General features: G+C 28.8%; 1 protein-coding gene across 1 annotated transcript in view; it reads left to right on the plus strand.

The window, feature by feature from the left end:
• LOC129909864 (brefeldin A-inhibited guanine nucleotide-exchange protein 3) overlaps window positions 1-3,528 on the plus strand; it is a 35,404-nt gene extending 31,876 nt beyond the window's left edge. The window contains exon 11 of the mRNA XM_055986983.1: window positions 801-3,528. Coding sequence (XP_055842958.1) covers window positions 801-3,332 — 2,532 coding nt within the window. The 3' untranslated portion in view covers window positions 3,333-3,528. The remainder of the gene's footprint in view (window positions 1-800) is intronic.
• The last annotated feature ends 15,199 nt before the right edge of the window (window positions 3,529-18,727 follow it).

Here is an 18,727-nt window from a genome sequence, read left to right on the forward strand (position 1 = left end):
TTCAGGTGTTTTGTGGTAATTTTGATGTTTATTATTTAAATTATTTTTATCTGCTCTATATCAAAAGATATAATGTGTTAAAAAAATATATTTTACCGTTATCTCCAAATTATGAACACGAAATTAATTGAAATTTTCAACAAATATAGTCATACCTATTATCTTTTTGCAGTATACATTTAATTTATTTATCTGTCAAAGAAAAACAAGATAAAAACAAAATATAGTTAAAATCGGCCAAAAAACTTGGGACAAAAAAAACTTGTTTTCTTCGTTATACAGTCCAAAATCATTTTAAAATGCCAATTTTTCGAACATGCATGTTTTATAAGTTTGAGATTTTTTGAAAGCTAAAAATGTAAGTCTTTTTCAAAAATTCATATTTCAAATGGTATTTTTGACCTTTGTCAAAGGTCTACTACAAGTTTTAGTTTTAAAAAACCGTTTATAACTTGGTTTTAAAATTTTATAGAATTTTGTCAATACCTTAGTCAGTCTAACAATAAATTTATTTATCGATTAAAAATAATTCAACTTTCTACAACGTCGCGTTTAGAAAATAGCCACTTTTTTGCAATTTTGTCTTACCCTTATTTACCCTATTAAATGATTAAATTTTTGAAAATCCTTTATAAATAGATTTTTTGCAATCGAAACTTGGGATAACCTGTGTCATGATGGGTTGTCCATGATGATTTGTCATATGATGATATTTGCCATGATATGTTGGGTTGATTAAAAAAATAGTATTTTTTTTATTCTTGAAAAAATCGATATTACTCCTTTTTTTTATTTTCCAGGATCAAATAGTAGCTTGCCTTTATGAAATCGTCGAAGCTCATCGTACCGAAATACGTTCCGGATGGCGTCCACTTTTCGGAACACTCCGTAACGCTCGCAGTCGAATGTTAAACATGGGCAACATTATCGATATATTCCGTGTATTTCTCGATAGCGACAACACGCTAGTATTTGCAAATGCCGGTCTAGACTGTATCCTATGTCTCTTATCGTATTTAGAAATTTCCGGTGGTGGTAATAATAATAATTCAAATGATGACAACGATAACAATTTCCGCCCAATTGAATTCCTTCACGAAACGTTACGCTTCCTCGAACGCTGTTCCTCAATTCTTGGTTTCATGTATAATATGCCAAAATGTCCAAATTTCCATTCAACTTATAAAATCAAGGGTATTTCTTATACACATATTATTGATGCTAACATTCCGAATTCGATGGAAAATTTCACATATTTCGGAAATGATTATCTTCAAACAAAAAATGAACAACATATGATATCATATCGATCGTTACATATTGATAAAGATGCTATAACCAAAATCGATGAAATGGACAAATCTAGTGGAGTGCTGAAAGTTTGGTTCCTTCTACTCGATGGTTTGACAAACTCGTTGATAGTTTGTCCGAATTCACATCAAGCACCAATTTTACAGACGATCTTTAAACTTTTTAAAAATCTTACAACCAGCCCTGGAATTGATTTCGGTTTCTATTGCATCAATCATTTGCTAATTCCGATGATACAGGATTGGTTACGTTATATTAATAAGACTGGAGCCAGTTGGTTGGCAATTGAAAAGAATTTCAAACACTGTTGTTGCATGACCACAGATTTAGTGGTAGAATTTATTGAAAAGTCCGAAACGAAGTCGAATGGTTTACCGAAGACAAGAGTAACTTCATTGATACTTCCGGTTGATAATTTAAAATATTCACAGCTGAAATTGGTTAGTGATGGAGCTGGTTCTCCAAATCAAAAAGGTAACGGAGGTAATTCATCAAGTGAGGAAAGCAATATGAATGATTTTCCAACAAAAATATCAGGATCAGCCACATTAGCATTGAAACAGTTGCTATTGGTATTGATTGAATGTTCAGCACAAGCCCAAGAAACCATAGCTAGGGTAGGAGTTTCATGCTTGAAGCATGTTATCCTTTCTACCGGAACACTTTTCAACGAATCACAATGGATGATAGCGTGTTCAGCTATTCATCGAGCTTGTACAGTAACCATAGCCCCGTTAAGACAGCTATCATTTGCATTCCATGAAAAGTCGAATAGCTTTTATGGAGATTGTGCCAACGTTAAGGTGGCCGCTAGACGAGATAGTACTTTAGACGAACTTTCAAGGATATACTCCCTGGCACAGCAGGTATTTCTGTCCGATAATCAAAGGGAACCCGGATCAGCTCGGGGTAGCACTCATCTTGACAAGCATCTTACCGATGATCGAAGTTATTCATTCCTTCTCTACCCCCTCAATAATGGCTTCAATTCGAATCTTGATAACTTTGTCATTCGAATACCATTTAAAAATTTAGTAGTTGGTCTACTGGCAAATCAAATGCTACTCCAATTAGTCGCTAAGTTACTACTATCCCGTTTAAAATGCGTTCCTCAAGCTGTATCGACTTGCATTTTTGACAATTACTCAACAACAACATCTAACTCTGAATATGATTTAGATTTCCGTTCTAAGGAAATTCTACTGCGTTGTGTTAAACAGTATTTGACCAGTTCGCTAGAGTTTGACTCAAGACCTGGCTTAAAATTTCTTATGCAAAAGGTTTCGAATATAGAATTTGCTGCGAATCTTTATAAACAAATGACATCATCATGGATGATTTATTATATTGCATTAGTTGATTCATATTTAAATGATATTGTTGTTTATAATTTGGGACCGGATGATTTACATTTTATACTTGAATCGTGTTCAAGATTGAATACTACAACTGTTAAAAAGAAGGAAAATTTTGTAAGGTATTTATTTTGTTTGCAAGATGCATGGAATTTAGTTTGTGAGCTGTATTTGAATAATTCAACAATGCATGATGTGGAAAATGGAAGTCTTAAGGATGAGAAACGAACGAAATCATTAAATCCATTTTTAACAAGACAGAGTTCGCTGAATGAAAATGATCCTGGAAGTTCATCAAGTCGTTCGGAAACAGCTGAAAGTTCACCGATTAAGTCACCGGAAGAGGATAGTGTAACAATGACAACGTTGATAAGTGAATTTCAACCGAAATCACGAACGAATCCTTTCGATACGAATCGACCACAAAAATTAGATTCAGAACAGATATCACCAGAAATTGAACAACAACGTGCGACAAGTATATTTAAGGATTCAAATTATAAACGTGCTGCATTGGCACAACTTGTTGTAGCTTCAATGGAGTTGTTAAGATCTTTGCCGGGTGAGGCGGAAGAGAATTTGAAACTTTTAATGACACCGACAATACGAGAAGCATTTCGATTAGTTCAGTTACAGGGTAATGAGTTAAAGGTAAATCAGTTTTAAGGCATTAGAAATAAATTTTAAAAAAATGTAAAAGATATAGAAGATCGAGGAAAAATAAGAGTATATAAACATTTATATAAGAAAAAAAAAAGTAATAATGTATATGTGTTATTTGTGTAATATTTGTGTTTAACACATAAATTTATTATTATAATTATTCTTGTGAAGAGTTAAATAAGTTAAGTAAAAACAAAAAAAAGAGAGATAATTTAAAAAGTAAAAGTATTTTTCTAAATTGTGTAATTTTTTTTTTTTTGTAACCTTAGAACAAAAAGATTATATCTTGATCTAGATTCTTCTTACTATAATACTCTTCTCTCATATATTTTTGTTTTGTTTTTTTTTTTTTGTTTTCTTTTTTCCTGAACGCACACTTTTTTAAATATTGTTTTAAGATATGGACGAGAAAAAAACGAAAAATTTCAAAACAAAAGGATTTGTTGAGCAACTCTAGTGTACTCCCTTTGATAATGTTAACTTTTGAAGTTATTTTTCTTGTATTCAATATTTTAGGAACTCTTGTTTCTATCAGCAGTTTTTCAATGAATCTATGGACAAATTTTAAGGAAATGCATTTTTCATACTCATATTTAAATCAATACGAAGATATTCAGTCATATCAATAAAGGAATCTTAAAATTTGTTTAACTTTAAGCAACCTTAATTTATGTAAAAAAAAATTTCTCAAATCAAACAACATTAATAAACCATCACTGAACTTTAATGCCGCCGTTCACCGTGGAGAAAGGTTAAAAAATATATTTCAATTAGAATACAAAAGAGAGTGCTGTTTTCTTCGTTTCGCTTCTGCCACCGTCTATAACTAAAAGGCTGAAAAAAGGCTTGAAAACAAAATGCACTAGGTCACTCGAACCTGCTCTTAGAGTTAATATGCTTACATTTTTTAAACTTTTTATATTAGAATTTTTAAAATCTAAATGTACATATATGAGAAAAAATAAAAATCATAAAAGAATAATTTTGCCATCAAAATTTGATTTTTAAAAGTTCATAACAGAATATTTTCAATTTAATTTTATTAAAAATTTAATTAAAACCTGAAAATTATAATAACTATGTACGTAGGTATTTTAAATTAAAAAAAAATGAAGTCTACCATAAAATTTCTTGTATAACAAAAGAGTTTTAGAATTTTTTTTAAATTTAAAAATCCAACAAATATTATTTTAACATCAGAGGTTGGTCCTTGTTTACTAGAGTCCATGTATTTTTTATTAAATTAAAATCGTTAAATACGTTTTCAGAAAAATAACTTCTTCTATTTTGGCCGTATGAGAAGAACCCTTAAGGGGGGAAATACCTCTGGACGACACCTTTTTCAATATTTTTTTATGAAAAACTGAAAGCACTTATTGAAATTTGGAAAAAGACAAGATATTACTGACATTATTAAGTATTGAAAAAATTTTGTTTGAAATGAAAAAATAACAAAATGGCGGCTCTGGAGCCTTTCAAAGTTGACGCCTCTAGTTTACGCCGTGCAATGCACAGGTCCAGGAAATCATATTAAATCAAAAAAGAAATTTTTTTCCGTTAGATGATATTAATACGCATTGCATGAACCTAAATTTATTTTTTTTTAATGAAAAATAAAAATTAGAAATCAAAAAAACGAAAAAAAACATGTTTTTTTTACAAAGAAGTAGTTAAAAAACATATTTACTGTACAAATTTTATTCAACTTTTAGGTTCATGTTGTGGCCAATAAGTTAAGGAGTAATTTGCTTCAAATTTCAAGTCGATAGCTTCATTAGTTTTTGAGTTACATTGCACGGCGCGAAAAAAAACTAGTTTCGAAAAAAATGCGTTTAAAGTTTTCGTTTTCGTACTATAGTAAGTTCGGAGCGCATTGGTTTCGGGACTATCTAGGCACTTTTGAGGCTTCATTTAAGGCTAACACCACTGAAAATAGTTTCTTCGGTTGATAAATGAATTTATTACGCAAAAAAAAAAATAATGCAAAAATAAAAAATTCCAGAGGGATTTCCCCCCTTAATATCGGTGCTAAAATTTATTTTTCAATTTCACCTCTTAAAAACCAAAATCTCTTAACAACGAAGTTTGAATATAACACTGCACAACAAGGTTTTGGATGAATAAACTATACAATACTTTTCCAAGGGTTTTTGGTGTGCTGAACTCGAATCCGGTTTCAGAAATGTTCTATCAGCTCTAGTTGCTGAAATATTGCCATTAGAAAATGCAAAAACACGTTTTTTGGCTGATAGCTCTGGTCAACAAAATTTGACTATTTTTATTATGAATAAACCAAACTATACTTTTGCAATAGTTTTCGGTGTGCAGAAATATTCTATAAATCTTAGTTCTTGAAATATTGCGGAATATTCGAATTTGAGAAAAAAACGTGTTTTGTCTGTTTTTGAGGTTATGCTATGTTGTGGGATACCTTTTTTCAACATAATTTCTAACGGGTTCTATAAGAACTGTTTTCTTCTTTGAAAATCTGTTTAAATCTTTCCGATATCTGTTTTATTATCCGGGATATCTTAAGTTTAATAGCGTGTGTTTTGGCTTATTTTATCAATAACGTTATTTCAAACTGCACTAACTTCAAATTAAAATATCTCGGAATATAAAAAAGGTATCGCAAAGATTTAAACAGATTTTTAAAGAAGAAAAGCAATTCTTATACATATAACCTTCAAAAAGAGTGTTGAAAAAAATTCCCTCACATTGCAGCATAACTTCAGAAACAGGTGTTTTTGCATTTTCTAGCGGTAATATTTTAAAAACGGGAGCTGATAGAATATTTCTGAATTCAAATTCGAGCTCAGCACATTAAAAACCTTTGGAAAAGTATTGCTTGGTTTATTCATCATACAAAAACTTAAATTTTTTGTGCATTGTAATTGAACTAGCAGCTCTTGAAACAGAGCCTAAACTAATGAACTCAAACTAAATAGTTAAGAGTTTTTGAAATTTTATTTTTAGCACCAAAATTCATCTGCCATATACCTAACCAAAATAGAAAAACTGACTTTTCTCAAAAACGGCTCTAACGATTTTCATTTTATTTTGTGTGTTTAATGTGTCAAATAAAATTATACTTTCAAAGTAGGTAAACAAAATATTTATGGACCCATTTTCTTCATTTCTAACCTACTCGTAAATAAATCAACTGATTTTAATCCAAATTTTTATAAAAAGGTGTTTTAGTTACCGCAAAATTAAAAATACGTTCTTTTGAAAAACACATTTTTGGTCTTTTTACAAAAAAAAAAAAAAAAAAATGAAGAATCTTTTTTTTTAATGGGGCTATGAATTTTTGTTTTTTAATTTTTACATTTCACCTTTTGCGCAAGTTGAAATCAGGTGCTCTTACGATTTTGAAAAAATAGTTTTCTAAAAATTTTAAAAACATGGACTACTATTTTCGCAATATGAAAAGAAAATTGTACTTATGTTATTGTTTTGTTTTAGATTAATTTCAAATTACTCTGTTATGATTGTTCAAATAAGAAGTTTGATAATAATTCTAAGCCAATGTTTGTATATTAGGGCGTTCGTTATTTAGGTTTTTTTCGGGAATCAAGTTCCTAAGTGGAAAAACTGTTTCTAAATAATAAAAAAAAATCCCATAATTTTTTCAGATTTTTATATTGACGCTAGAGTCGCTAGATGGTGCCCCAAGAGGGTTAAATTTTTTTCTCATTTGAAATAGGTATATTTCTTATAAGGCCATTTTTTTAGATATAGCCTAAATGTAAAATTTTTTGATGAGGTTCTATTCTATATTAAACAATAAACACCCTTTTCAAAAAGGTATAAACCATTTTTCTAGGACTAGGGGTTTAGTCAGGACATGTATGTCTTGTTTGGGCCTAATAAGTCAACATATACCTATTTTAAATGAGAAAAAACTTTAACCCTCTTGGGGCACCATCTATAGTCTAAGAGCCAGCGACCTAAAGTTTGCAGGTAATTGCTTAGTATTCAGCCCTATGAAATATGTTTAAGGACATTCCCAGGCATGTTACTGCAAAAAAAAAGTCTCGTCAGCCGTGGCAAAAACGGTCTGCCAAGCACTTGAATGTGAAAAAATTTTAAATTAAGAACTCGACCTTAAATCAAAAAAAAAAATATTTAAAGAGAACGGCAACACTTACAAAACTAAACGATACCTTTTTTTAAAGGTACAAAGTTATACTACTTTCTGGTTTTTATATAAATGTTTTTTGATGAATAGTTTTTGAAACAAAAAATTTCAAACACCAAATTTTGAAAAAAAAAATTCAAAAAAAGTTCAAACAGTTTTTATTCCAAAAAATCTACCCAATTAAGTACTAACTTTTTTTCCAATTCTTATTTCACTTATATATTTTGAGTCAAACACCGAAAGCTAGAAGTCAAAATCTCTTTTACTTTTTGAGAAAACTGAAAATTACAAAATCATCTAATTTTTCACCGACACGTCAAAAGTGTACCTACTTAAGACTTTCTTTCCCTTTAAATGGAATGGTCTGTGCTAAAAAATGCCAAAAGTCAAAAAACAATTCAGAAAAAATCCCTGAGAATACTGATCCCGAACAAAAAAACACAGTTTTCGATATTTTTAGTTTTTTTCAAAAAGTAAAAGAGATTTTGACTTCTAGTTTTCGGTGTTTGACTCAAACAAACTTTAGGTCGCTGGCTCTCCTTCTACTAGCGTCAAAATAAAAATCTGAACAAATTAGGGGATTTTTTTTTTATTATTTAGAAACAGTTTTCCACTTAGGAACTTGATTCAAAAATAACGAACGCCCAAATGTATATATGTACATTAGAGCAAGTACGTGCGTCCAAGTCATGCATTTCACTATCACTGACGATTAAGTCTTGGATTTGCCTTCTTCTCCACGAAACTGGGTAGACGCAGCGTAGACGCATTAACTTGTTAACCAATTGAAATGCAATATCTCCAATAATTGTGTCATTACTTTTAACAAGAAAATAAGACAAATTCATGGTCATAACTGGAAAAAATAGATACGTTTTTGACTTTGAAGACCAAATTGGAAATTGTTTACTTCTCTAGCTAGAATATCTTGATTAGTAAGTACTTAAAAGCAGGCCAATCGAAGCATTATTATTCCACTGAAAACTGAAAATTCTAGAGGATTAAAAAATTACTTGCATACAATTTTGTTTAATAAATGAGAATACGTTTAATTGCTATTTCTTTGAACATTAAAATAATGCTTTTTTGTTATTAATCCATTTTTGAATATAACGCCTCAAATACAATTTTATCAAAGTCAACTTAAATTATACATAAATTTAATTTTAATTTTTTGTTTTTGTCTACATATTCTCTGAAGCAGTTCTGTTGCGAATTTATTGATAAAACAAATTGAAGCTGAATAAATAATAAATTTGCTCATTAAGATTTTCAATCATTTCTATTACTTAAAATAAAAAAAAAAAAAAACAAATAAGAATTCGTTTATTTTTTACTACTTTTTATTATTGTGCAACATAAAAATGTAAAAACAATGCTTTATTATAAGATATTAAAAATATAATTATTCAATTAAGTTTTTTGGACAAAATGTTATTGTGAGTGTTTAAGCCAAGCAGTCAAGAAATTGCCTAATGAAATAATCAGAGTTGCCAGAAGTGTTAAAAATAGACTTGTCGAATTTTAAAGGATTTGTTCTATTCTTGAATCTTATAACTGTTGAAATTTTTTTTATAATTTTTATAATCTTACTACTTAGGTTTTTTCACTGGGTTATTTAACCTTTTTAAAAACACTCTTTCATTTACCTAAGTTATTTTCAAGCACTCCTTTCAAAAATTATAGGTTAAAACCAAATTTTGTCACCGTTGGTAACATTATCTAAAGAGATTTTTTTTTTTTAAGATGTTTCTGTTCAACTGAAAACAGTAACTACCTACACAAAAAATATTGTAAGTTTGCTTACCATTGTTGACTTTTTAAAATTTTAACTAAAACTAGTTGTGTAGAGGTTTAAAGATTCAATTTTTTTCTGAAAAAAATTAACAAAAAAATTCAATAAGATATTGGTGAAAAAGTTCTGTCCGACCTCTAATTATGATCATACTTTAACAATCATCATTTCATTAAAGTGCTTATATTGCTAATCTAATTGAATTTTTATCGAAAGTTAAAAATTCATCAAGAAATGATTTTTTTGTCTACGAATTTTTTATATGAAATGAATAAATGTTTTTTCTATTTATTTTTTTTCTTTCTGATATTTAAATCTTCAAATTCCATATTTATTCTTAATATCTATAAAAAAAAAAAAAAAAAAAAAATATGAATCAAAACAAAATTATACAAATAATGTACTATATGAATTCACCCTAAAATCAACCTAAAATGAACCCTAAATGTTAACAATAAATGCTAAGCTTACTGATTTTAATAAAAAAAAAAAAATATTATATTTAAAAACAAGAATAGTAAACAAAATATATATTTATTTGCTTACAAAACAATAACAACAACTATTTGAATTTCTCATATGAAATGCATAAAAAAAAACATATTATATACCTATTCTCTTGAAAAAAAAATAATAATCAAAATATTTTTGATGGGCGTGTATACTCTTATATGAAAATGAATGCTAATAATTATATTATTATAACATATTATATATACGGCAGAATATATAAAAAATCATAACATACATACATATTTCTCACAAAAAAAAAAAAAAAAAAAACAAAAAACATATATATTTTGCTGTGCTATCTTATATCTTTTTGATTTATCGAGAATTTCAAGCTTTAAATATAAGTTTTACATTAATACAAAAACAAAAAATACTATTATTATCATAAAAAATAAAATAAAATAAAAAGATCATAATTTGTTAAGAATATTAAAGTTATAGGTTTAATATTAAATACATAAGGATAACGATGAGAGATTTATAAAAAAATCTACCACCATCTTCTCTGCAAGTATAAAACGATATGAACAAAAAAAAAAAAATATATTTGTGCTATAAATACATTGAATAAAAATGGAATGCTTTTTTCTCTATAAATTGTTTGGTTTTCTTTTAAAACGTTTTAAATTTTCAGCTTGAGCTACATAAAAATTCAAACTCTTAAAAATCAAAATTTGTTTTTTTTTTTTTTTAATGTAAAAATTATCCTCTTTACACTTTTTTTTCAATTAACCAACAATTTGGATTTTAAAAAAAGGTTGGTTATTTGAAAAAAGTTTTTTTTGTCATAATTTTTTAATTAATTTTAATTTAATTTTTTTGGAATTACCTACCAAGGTTAGTTGAGAAAGTTCAAAAAAAGTTCTAGTTTGTACTGAAAAAGAAATCACATTACAAACCATTTTATATTTGTTATTAACTTTTGAAAATTGTTTGGATAGATTTTACTAATCATGTAACTTTTTTAGGTGCTTATATAGCAAACCAAAAAATGCAATGATTTTTACACTTGAAAAATATTTGTTTTTTTGTGGTTTTTAAGGTGAAATGAAACAAATCAACTTGAGCTTCTTTTACTGGAATGTTATATGGACAGCATTCAATCAAGTTAGAATTCTAAGTCAAATAAATAACTTTTGAGGCGCAATGTCCACACCAGTGGATTTACTTTTTCTAAATTATAATTTAAAAAGGTCACTGTGGTGTATGCGTACTATTTTTAATTTTTTTTTGTGAGGTGAATAAAAACTAATGCTTCTATAAATTTTTAAACTAAGCGAAAATAAAAGTTGAGCTATCCTGTGCTAACTTTAGTCAAACAAACCACGGTTTTAAACACAAACGATTTTTTCACAAAAAAAATCACAATTTTTTCGGTTTCTGATATGAAAAATAAAGCTTTGTTTTATGTTTTGAAAAAAATAGTGGAAGTAAAGAAAAAAAAAAATTGGGCGATCCTGGGCTAACTTTGGTTAAATGAACCGCAGTGAAAAACCAACAATTTTTACACTGAATAAAAAAAATGTTATTTTTTGTGATTTTTGAGGTGAAATAGAAAAAAAAAATCCGTTAATTTTAGAACTAAGAGTGGGCTAGCGAAGAAAAATCTTTGGCTATCCTGGGATAATCTTGGGCAATCGAACCAGGCACGTTTAAAGAAAAAAAAAAAAAATTAGCATTTGGGGGTGCCAACTTCACATAGCCCTTAACCAGTTTTCGAATCGCCAACAAAATTTAAATGAGAAAAACTTAGCATGCAAATCTTTTTCTAACTTCTTGTACTTAACTTAAAAAAATGCACTTAATTGAAGAAGAAAATCATTTTATCTTTTTAGTATGATAACCTGCAACTAAGGCTGAAGTCTAAAAAAAAATTTAAATTTGTTTTAGTTGTTTCAACGAAAATTCTTTTTAAAATAAAATGAGGTTCACTTTAAATTTAAAAGAGTTTGAGCGGATTCCATTTATTTTAAAAAGAAATCTTACTGTTTTAAGAAGATGGGATCATGATGGGGTCATTATCATTTTTTAAGGTGGTTTAATTTTTTCTTTGTGCAAACTTTGTTTATTTTGTTTTTAATACTTAAATATTTTTTTTTTTTATTTAAAAATATATGTTTTTTGAACCCAGACGGGACGCAACCCATTCAAAAGCGTCCATTTTTCTTTGTTCTATTATTCTTTTTGTTTTTTGTACTTTCTTGATGTTGCCATCACATAAAGCGTAATTTTAAATCACAAATAACGGTGTTTGATGATTTTGTTTGCATTCTTATTTCAAAAAAAACAATTTTTCATTAGGTATTTATTAGTTTTTAAAAAGTAATAAATTAGTTTTTCTAAACAATGCCTACAAAATTATCTTTCTACTTTATCTTTGTCTCTGAATCGATTTAAACGATTTTTTAAAATTATTAAATACCTATTACTTTATATTTTTTAATTTAAAAAAAAACAATAACAAATTTTTAAAAATCCTTTTTTCGAAAACTAGGAAGTGTTTATAAAAAAATCGTCTCTTAAAAAATTCAGGGAAGCTCCCAGTTATCTAGATAGCATGTCATTCACTATGTCGAGGATGTTAAATTTCAAAACTTAAAAGAAACCATTTTTTAAAAACAAAATTTGAATTAAAGAAAACCTAAAATCTTGATGCTATCGTCCTTTAATCAAATCAATGTTCGAATACTCAAACATAAAATAAAATTTCAATGCCACAAACAGTCAATGCATGAATCCCTTATCCAGATTAGATTCATATATAGCTACCAGACTACACTACCGCACCTTTTTGACTTTATCTATATGAAAAAATTGAAGAAATTCTTTTGAAGGGTAGGTATTTTGGACACGTGCCATCGCATAAACAGAAGTTGCATAGATTTTTTTTTTTCATTTCTATGTAAAAATAGTAGTAGAAATTTATGAATAAATATAATGGAGTATGAGAGTACCTATAACCGGATATGAAAGCATAAAAATAGATATGCAACCCTCCTTCAGTCCTCCCAAATGGAATTGATAATATATTATAACCGAAGATTTTTTTCTCTTTTACATCACCTTTATAGGGTGCCGTGAAATAACGCCGAGCGAAATAACGCCGAATTCCAAAATTCGGCGTTATTTCACTTTCAAAAGCGAAATAAGGCCGAATTTCAACATTCGGCCTTATTTCACAATGACAAAGTGAAATAACGCCGATTCGGCATTATTTCACTTTTTCAGTGAGGCAAATCCTGCTAAGTGGAGCTTAGGAAAAATTGCAATGTAACCACCTGTAGTCAGTTTGGTATTGAAATGGCATATTCTTGGCAAAGGGACATAAGGCCCATGGAAATAACAGCCACTTTATATTTGTGGACTTAAGTCCCAATTGAGTGAGACATAAGTTCCAAATTAATTGTCAAACTCAGGTTCGACATAAGACCCACAAATAAAAGATGGACATTATGTCTCACTAACGAAGAATTCACAAATTATAAAATTATTTCCCAACTGGATTTGGGATAGTTACAAAATTCGATTTTACACTTATGTCCCACCCTATTGGCACATACGCCTATCCAATAGTGTATCCAAAGCAGGACAGTATGTCCCCAGCCTACAAACATACTTCACTGTTTATACGCCTAAGTCCTGGGTATTATTATTGTTTTTATGTGTATACCAAACAACAAAGATATGTTTGTGTTATAACTTAGCAAACGCGAAGCGGAAAAAAATTTGCTTACATGAGAATCTATTACATTTTCGGAACCCAAACGCGAAGCGGAAAAAAATTTTGCCCACGGGAGAATCAATTTTGAGGTGTGAAAATAAAAATTCGCGCGAATTTTTATTTTCACACCTCAAAATTGATTCTCCCGTGGGCAAAATTTTTTTCCGCTTCGCGTTTGGGTTCCGAAAATGTAATAGATTCTCATGTAAGCAAATTTTTTTCCGCTTTGCCTTCCACCAATTAAAACAGGTGGGATTTATTCGTTTCTTATCTTTGTATTGTGATGACCGCCTTATTTGCGAGATAATTTTCCAAATGACCCGCGCTTATCATGCGAGGTTGGTTGTATTCAAAGTTTTTTTTTCATTTAAAGAATCTGAAACAAAACGCGAATAAAATAGAACAAAAGTTATTCTACATTATTATTTTATATTTCGAAAAGTGTGGGGCTTATGTCCCAGCTAAATAAAAAATATGTTGGGCTAATGTCTCACTCAAGTGAGATATAATTCTTAAATTAAATGTCGTCCCACTCAAGTGGAACATAACTCCCAAAAATAAAGAGTGGGCGTTATGTCCTTGGGTCTTATGTCCCTGAGCCACATTTGTATCACATCTTGAAACTTATCTAGGTTAATGAATAATTAAGACATTAAGAGGCATATAAGAGCCAAAACTTTTTTGGAACCTATACCTCGATGGGATGGACATAAGTCCCAAATTGGTATGGGAGCCATTGTGCCCAAATAAATTTGGGCCTTATATGCCTTTGAAAATAAGAAAAAGGGTAACATACCCGTTAACTTGCGTTTGCTCTTATGCTGACTTTTCTAACATTCGGCCTTATTTCTCAGTTGGGACTCGGCGTTATTTCACTTTGACAAAGTGCAATAAGGCCGAATGTTGAAATTCGGCGTTATTTCGCTTTTGTAAAGTGAAATAACGCCGAATTTTGGGATTCGGCGTTATTTCGCTCGGCGTTATTTCACGGCACCCCTTTATAGGAGTATTTTCCTCATAAATATTAGATAAGCTTTTTTATTGCAGAATTTCGTTGATTCATTCTTAAATAATAATTGTAATACCTACCTTACTTCCTCCTTGTTGGAGTCTGTCTGATGATAAATGGAATGACATATGAAACACACGACTGTTAATATGCTCGAAAAGGTAGGTATGTTATGATATGAATCCCCCTCAAAAAAAAGTCTGAGGAATTGGATTCTTAATTAAAATTTAAAATTCATTTTGAATATTATTTTACATAATTCCTCCATTCTGTTGTCGTCATGATGAATATTCTTATGCGAAAAGTGAATGCAAAATGACCAACCAACACCATTCATCAGAGTAGGTTAATCCTTTCGATTTAATAAAAGCAAAACCTTTTGCTTGTTGTTGACATTTATTATATCTCTCTGATGGTCGTTTTAAAGAGAATAAATTAAATTTATGGGAATAATGATGTTTTAATAAATTAAAACAATAAAAGGAAAAAAAAACAAAGGCAAAAAGTTTACTGACGACATAGATTGCATTTATGATGAAAAAGGACTTTTTTTTTTACAATTTTTTGTTTTCTAAATTTTTTGACATTTGTATAGTGCTCTTAAAACACCCTTACATATGAACCCCTTCCTTAAAGTAAAGGAATTATACGTATATAAACAAAAATTAAATAAGGGTGATTTTTAACGGTACGGTATTATAGTGGTGTATCTGAATTTACCCCCCAAGGACTAAGAAGCGTGCCAAAGAATAAGTGGTGGCTTAGATTCTTAGACATTAGATTTTCAAACAATAGTGTTATATCCTGGTGGATTTCGTTACACAACAGCAAAAGTGGGAATGCATTTAACCATTTACACTTGCTTACTCGAAGCATTTTAGATTTGTAAAGGAAAAAAAAAAAAAGAAATTTGGGGAGGATTTTTTTGATGATTACTACAGATGTGAACCCTACAGCTTCTACATTAATAGGTTTCATTCCTTTAGTATTTTGAATTACATTTTTAGACCAAAAATTCTTTTAGTTTCATATGAAATGGGTGGTGGTTGAAAATAAATTATGCATGAATAATTTATAGAAAGGAAACAATAAGTTTTGAACAATTCATATATGAACGGAGGGCTGTCTCATAACTCACTTTAGTTTCAGAGCTTGCACATAGTCTTGCACTGGGCAAAACGAATAGATTTGTGAGAGGTCAAAACAAACACATAAATATGTATTTAAATTTTTTTTAAGAATAAAATACCTATTTTATTAATAAAAAAATACTAAGATTATTTAACAAAAATCCTCGGTAACAATTAGGTACCTTTTTATCTTTTAATATAGGTACCTAGATGCATACTCTGTTAAGTAAAGTTCGGTATTTTATATGCGATACTGCTATACTATACTGTTACCATACTTTGTTTAAAAAAAAAATATTATTTAACCTTTAACAAAAGCAAATATAAACATAATTTACAAAATAACCATCCCTGATGAAAACCACCTCAACTCAATTCTTTCCGTTGAAACAGCTGCTTTGTTTTTTTAAGTTTATCTCAATTCAACTCAAACTGACTGAATTTGACTCAATACGTATTATTATAATGAATATAAAATACAGGAATGAAAAAAACTTTTATGGATGGTATCCAAACAATTATAATACAAATGTACAGATTTTTTGTGGGAAAGCTTAACATATATCATACAAGTGCTGACACTCTTGTGACTTTTCACAAAATTTCATATAGGCTTTTCCTCATGCGGACTTTTCACTTAGGAAAGTCATTATGTCCTTCAAGACTTTATATTTTATGAGGACTTTATATTTCATAAAAACGCGTCCTTAATGAGGCGTCTTTTACTTCGATACTTCACTATTTTTTGATCTTATTTTCCTTATAGTTCATTAAAAAATTTTATTTCATAAAATCTCACCATTTTTTTTTTTTAAAGTCACAATAGGGAATTTTATTGGCAAATGAATTAAATTTTTTTCAGCTTCTCTGATTAGGCAAAGTATTTTAAGCTTTTATTTAATCTTTGTATCGCCTTCCTTAGTTCAAAAAAATATAAATTTAAACCAATATTATTTCAAAAGGATAGGAAATTTTTGTATTTTTTTTTAATGTTGTTAGGTATTTTATAAAAATGCTTTATCCATGTAAATTTTATTTAGACCCTGAAGTGAAGATTAGGAATTATGTACCTCGAAATATATTGGTTCAAAATTATATAAAAAAGCATTTTATTGAACTAAGGAAGGCGATGCGATACAACGATTAAATATAGACATTCTAAAATTTCAGCAAGACGAATAACACTGGTTAACAAAATTCAACTTTTTTTTTGTTGCCGAAACAAAAATAAACTTTATTTAAGGTTTTCGGTGTGCTGAGCTTGAATCCGAAGTAAAAAAAAAATTAATAAGCTCCCGTTTTGAAATATTACCGTTAGAAAATGCTGTACTTCAGACCTTATTTTTTTATATAAGGACATTTTTTTGAGCATATTTGGTAACGGTTTCTATAAGCACTATTTTCTTTCAAGGCCCGTTTAAATCTTTTCGATGTCTTTTTTACTGCCCGAGATATCCTCAGTTGTTTGGCATTTTTACTTGCGATATAGGTACCTACTATATATAAGTTATGTATTCGAAAAAAAAAGGTTAAGATAACATTTTTAGATGACATTACGATGATAGACAATGCCAAAAAAGTGGGTCCCGAAAGTCCGTCTGTCAGTCTGTCAGCCTGTCAGTCTGTCTGTCTGTACAAGGAGCTACAGCCTAAACGGATGGACCGATTAATGTCAAACTTGGTATGTAGCGTTATTTGGCGACTCTCCAGAGGGGTTTTTGGAATTATTTTTTTTGGACCAAAAATAACGGTACTTGTCATATACCGATTTTATTAAAATTGAAATATCTCAAAAATGGCTATAACGATTTTATTTAAAAAATTGAAGTGTTAGGGTCTTTTAATGAAAAAAAATTTGTTTGAAAATCATTATTAACGGTACATACCATAGAACCATTTTTTTTTCAAATCCGATTATCTCCGAAACTGCTTATTCGATTTTAACGAAATTTTTTGTGAAGAAGCATTTATGTAATTTAAATATAAACTAAAAATAAAATTTCCAAAAAAATAATTTTTGGATTTTTGAAAAAATTTTCGAAAACGGGAGATTGAAATTTTTTGAAATTTTGTTTTTAGATGTTGATTAGTGATTTCTACAAAATGGCATACCAATTTTATTTTTAAACTTTTTTTCCAAAAAATTATTTATTAAAAATTAGTTTAAAAAAAAACGGCTCTAACGATTTTGAAAATTTTTTTTCAACCAATTTTTCTACCAATTTTATTTTAAAACTTTTTTTCCAAAAAATTATTTATAAAAAATTAGTTTAAAAAAAAACGGCTCTAACGATTTTGAAAATTTTTTTTTTTACTTGTCTGCATACTTGTTTTGGAGGGCAATTTGATTTCAGATTTTATTTTATTTTTTTAAAAAACGAATTTTATTTTTTTTCCAAATTTTTTATATAAAAAGTCTTAAAAATTTAAGCAACTTTAACTCTAAGAGCAAGTTCGTCCGACCCAGTCGTGCATTTTATTTATATATGAAGCCAAACCCATTTACTTCATTTTAAGATATCTCGCGCAATAATAAAGATATTGAGAAGATTTAAACAGGTTTTGAAAGAAAATAGTTCTTGTGGAAACCGTTACCAAATATGCTCAAAAAAATGTCCTTATATAAAAAATAAGGTCTGAAGTACAGCATTTTCTAACGGTAATATTTCAAAAACGGGAGCTGATTAATTTTTTTTTACACCGAAAACCTTCAGAAAAGTAATTTTTTTGTTTTGACAACAAAACCCTTGTAAACCAGTGTAATCAATATTATATTTTATTTTTTTTTTTTTATTAAAGTACTTATAATCTCAGCCAACCCTGGCTACACAGTTACCTACAGTACAACCGACAAAATCAAATTGAGTCAAATTCCAAAATTCATCAAAACAAAAAATATACCAAATAAAAAGCTTTCGCTCACGTGGCGAACGTAAACAAAAAACTAAATCACTCATTTATTGGCAAGCACCGCTCACAGGCACTGTGGCCGGTGTAAACAAAAACAATAAATAAAAAACAACAAAGAAGAAATGAAAATCAGCATAAAGACTATAAAAAACACAACAACTATAATCTAAAACTCTGAG

Source organism: Episyrphus balteatus, chromosome 2, assembly GCF_945859705.1.
Source record: "Episyrphus balteatus chromosome 2, idEpiBalt1.1, whole genome shotgun sequence".
NCBI classification, from domain to species: Eukaryota; Metazoa; Arthropoda; class Insecta; order Diptera; family Syrphidae; genus Episyrphus; species Episyrphus balteatus.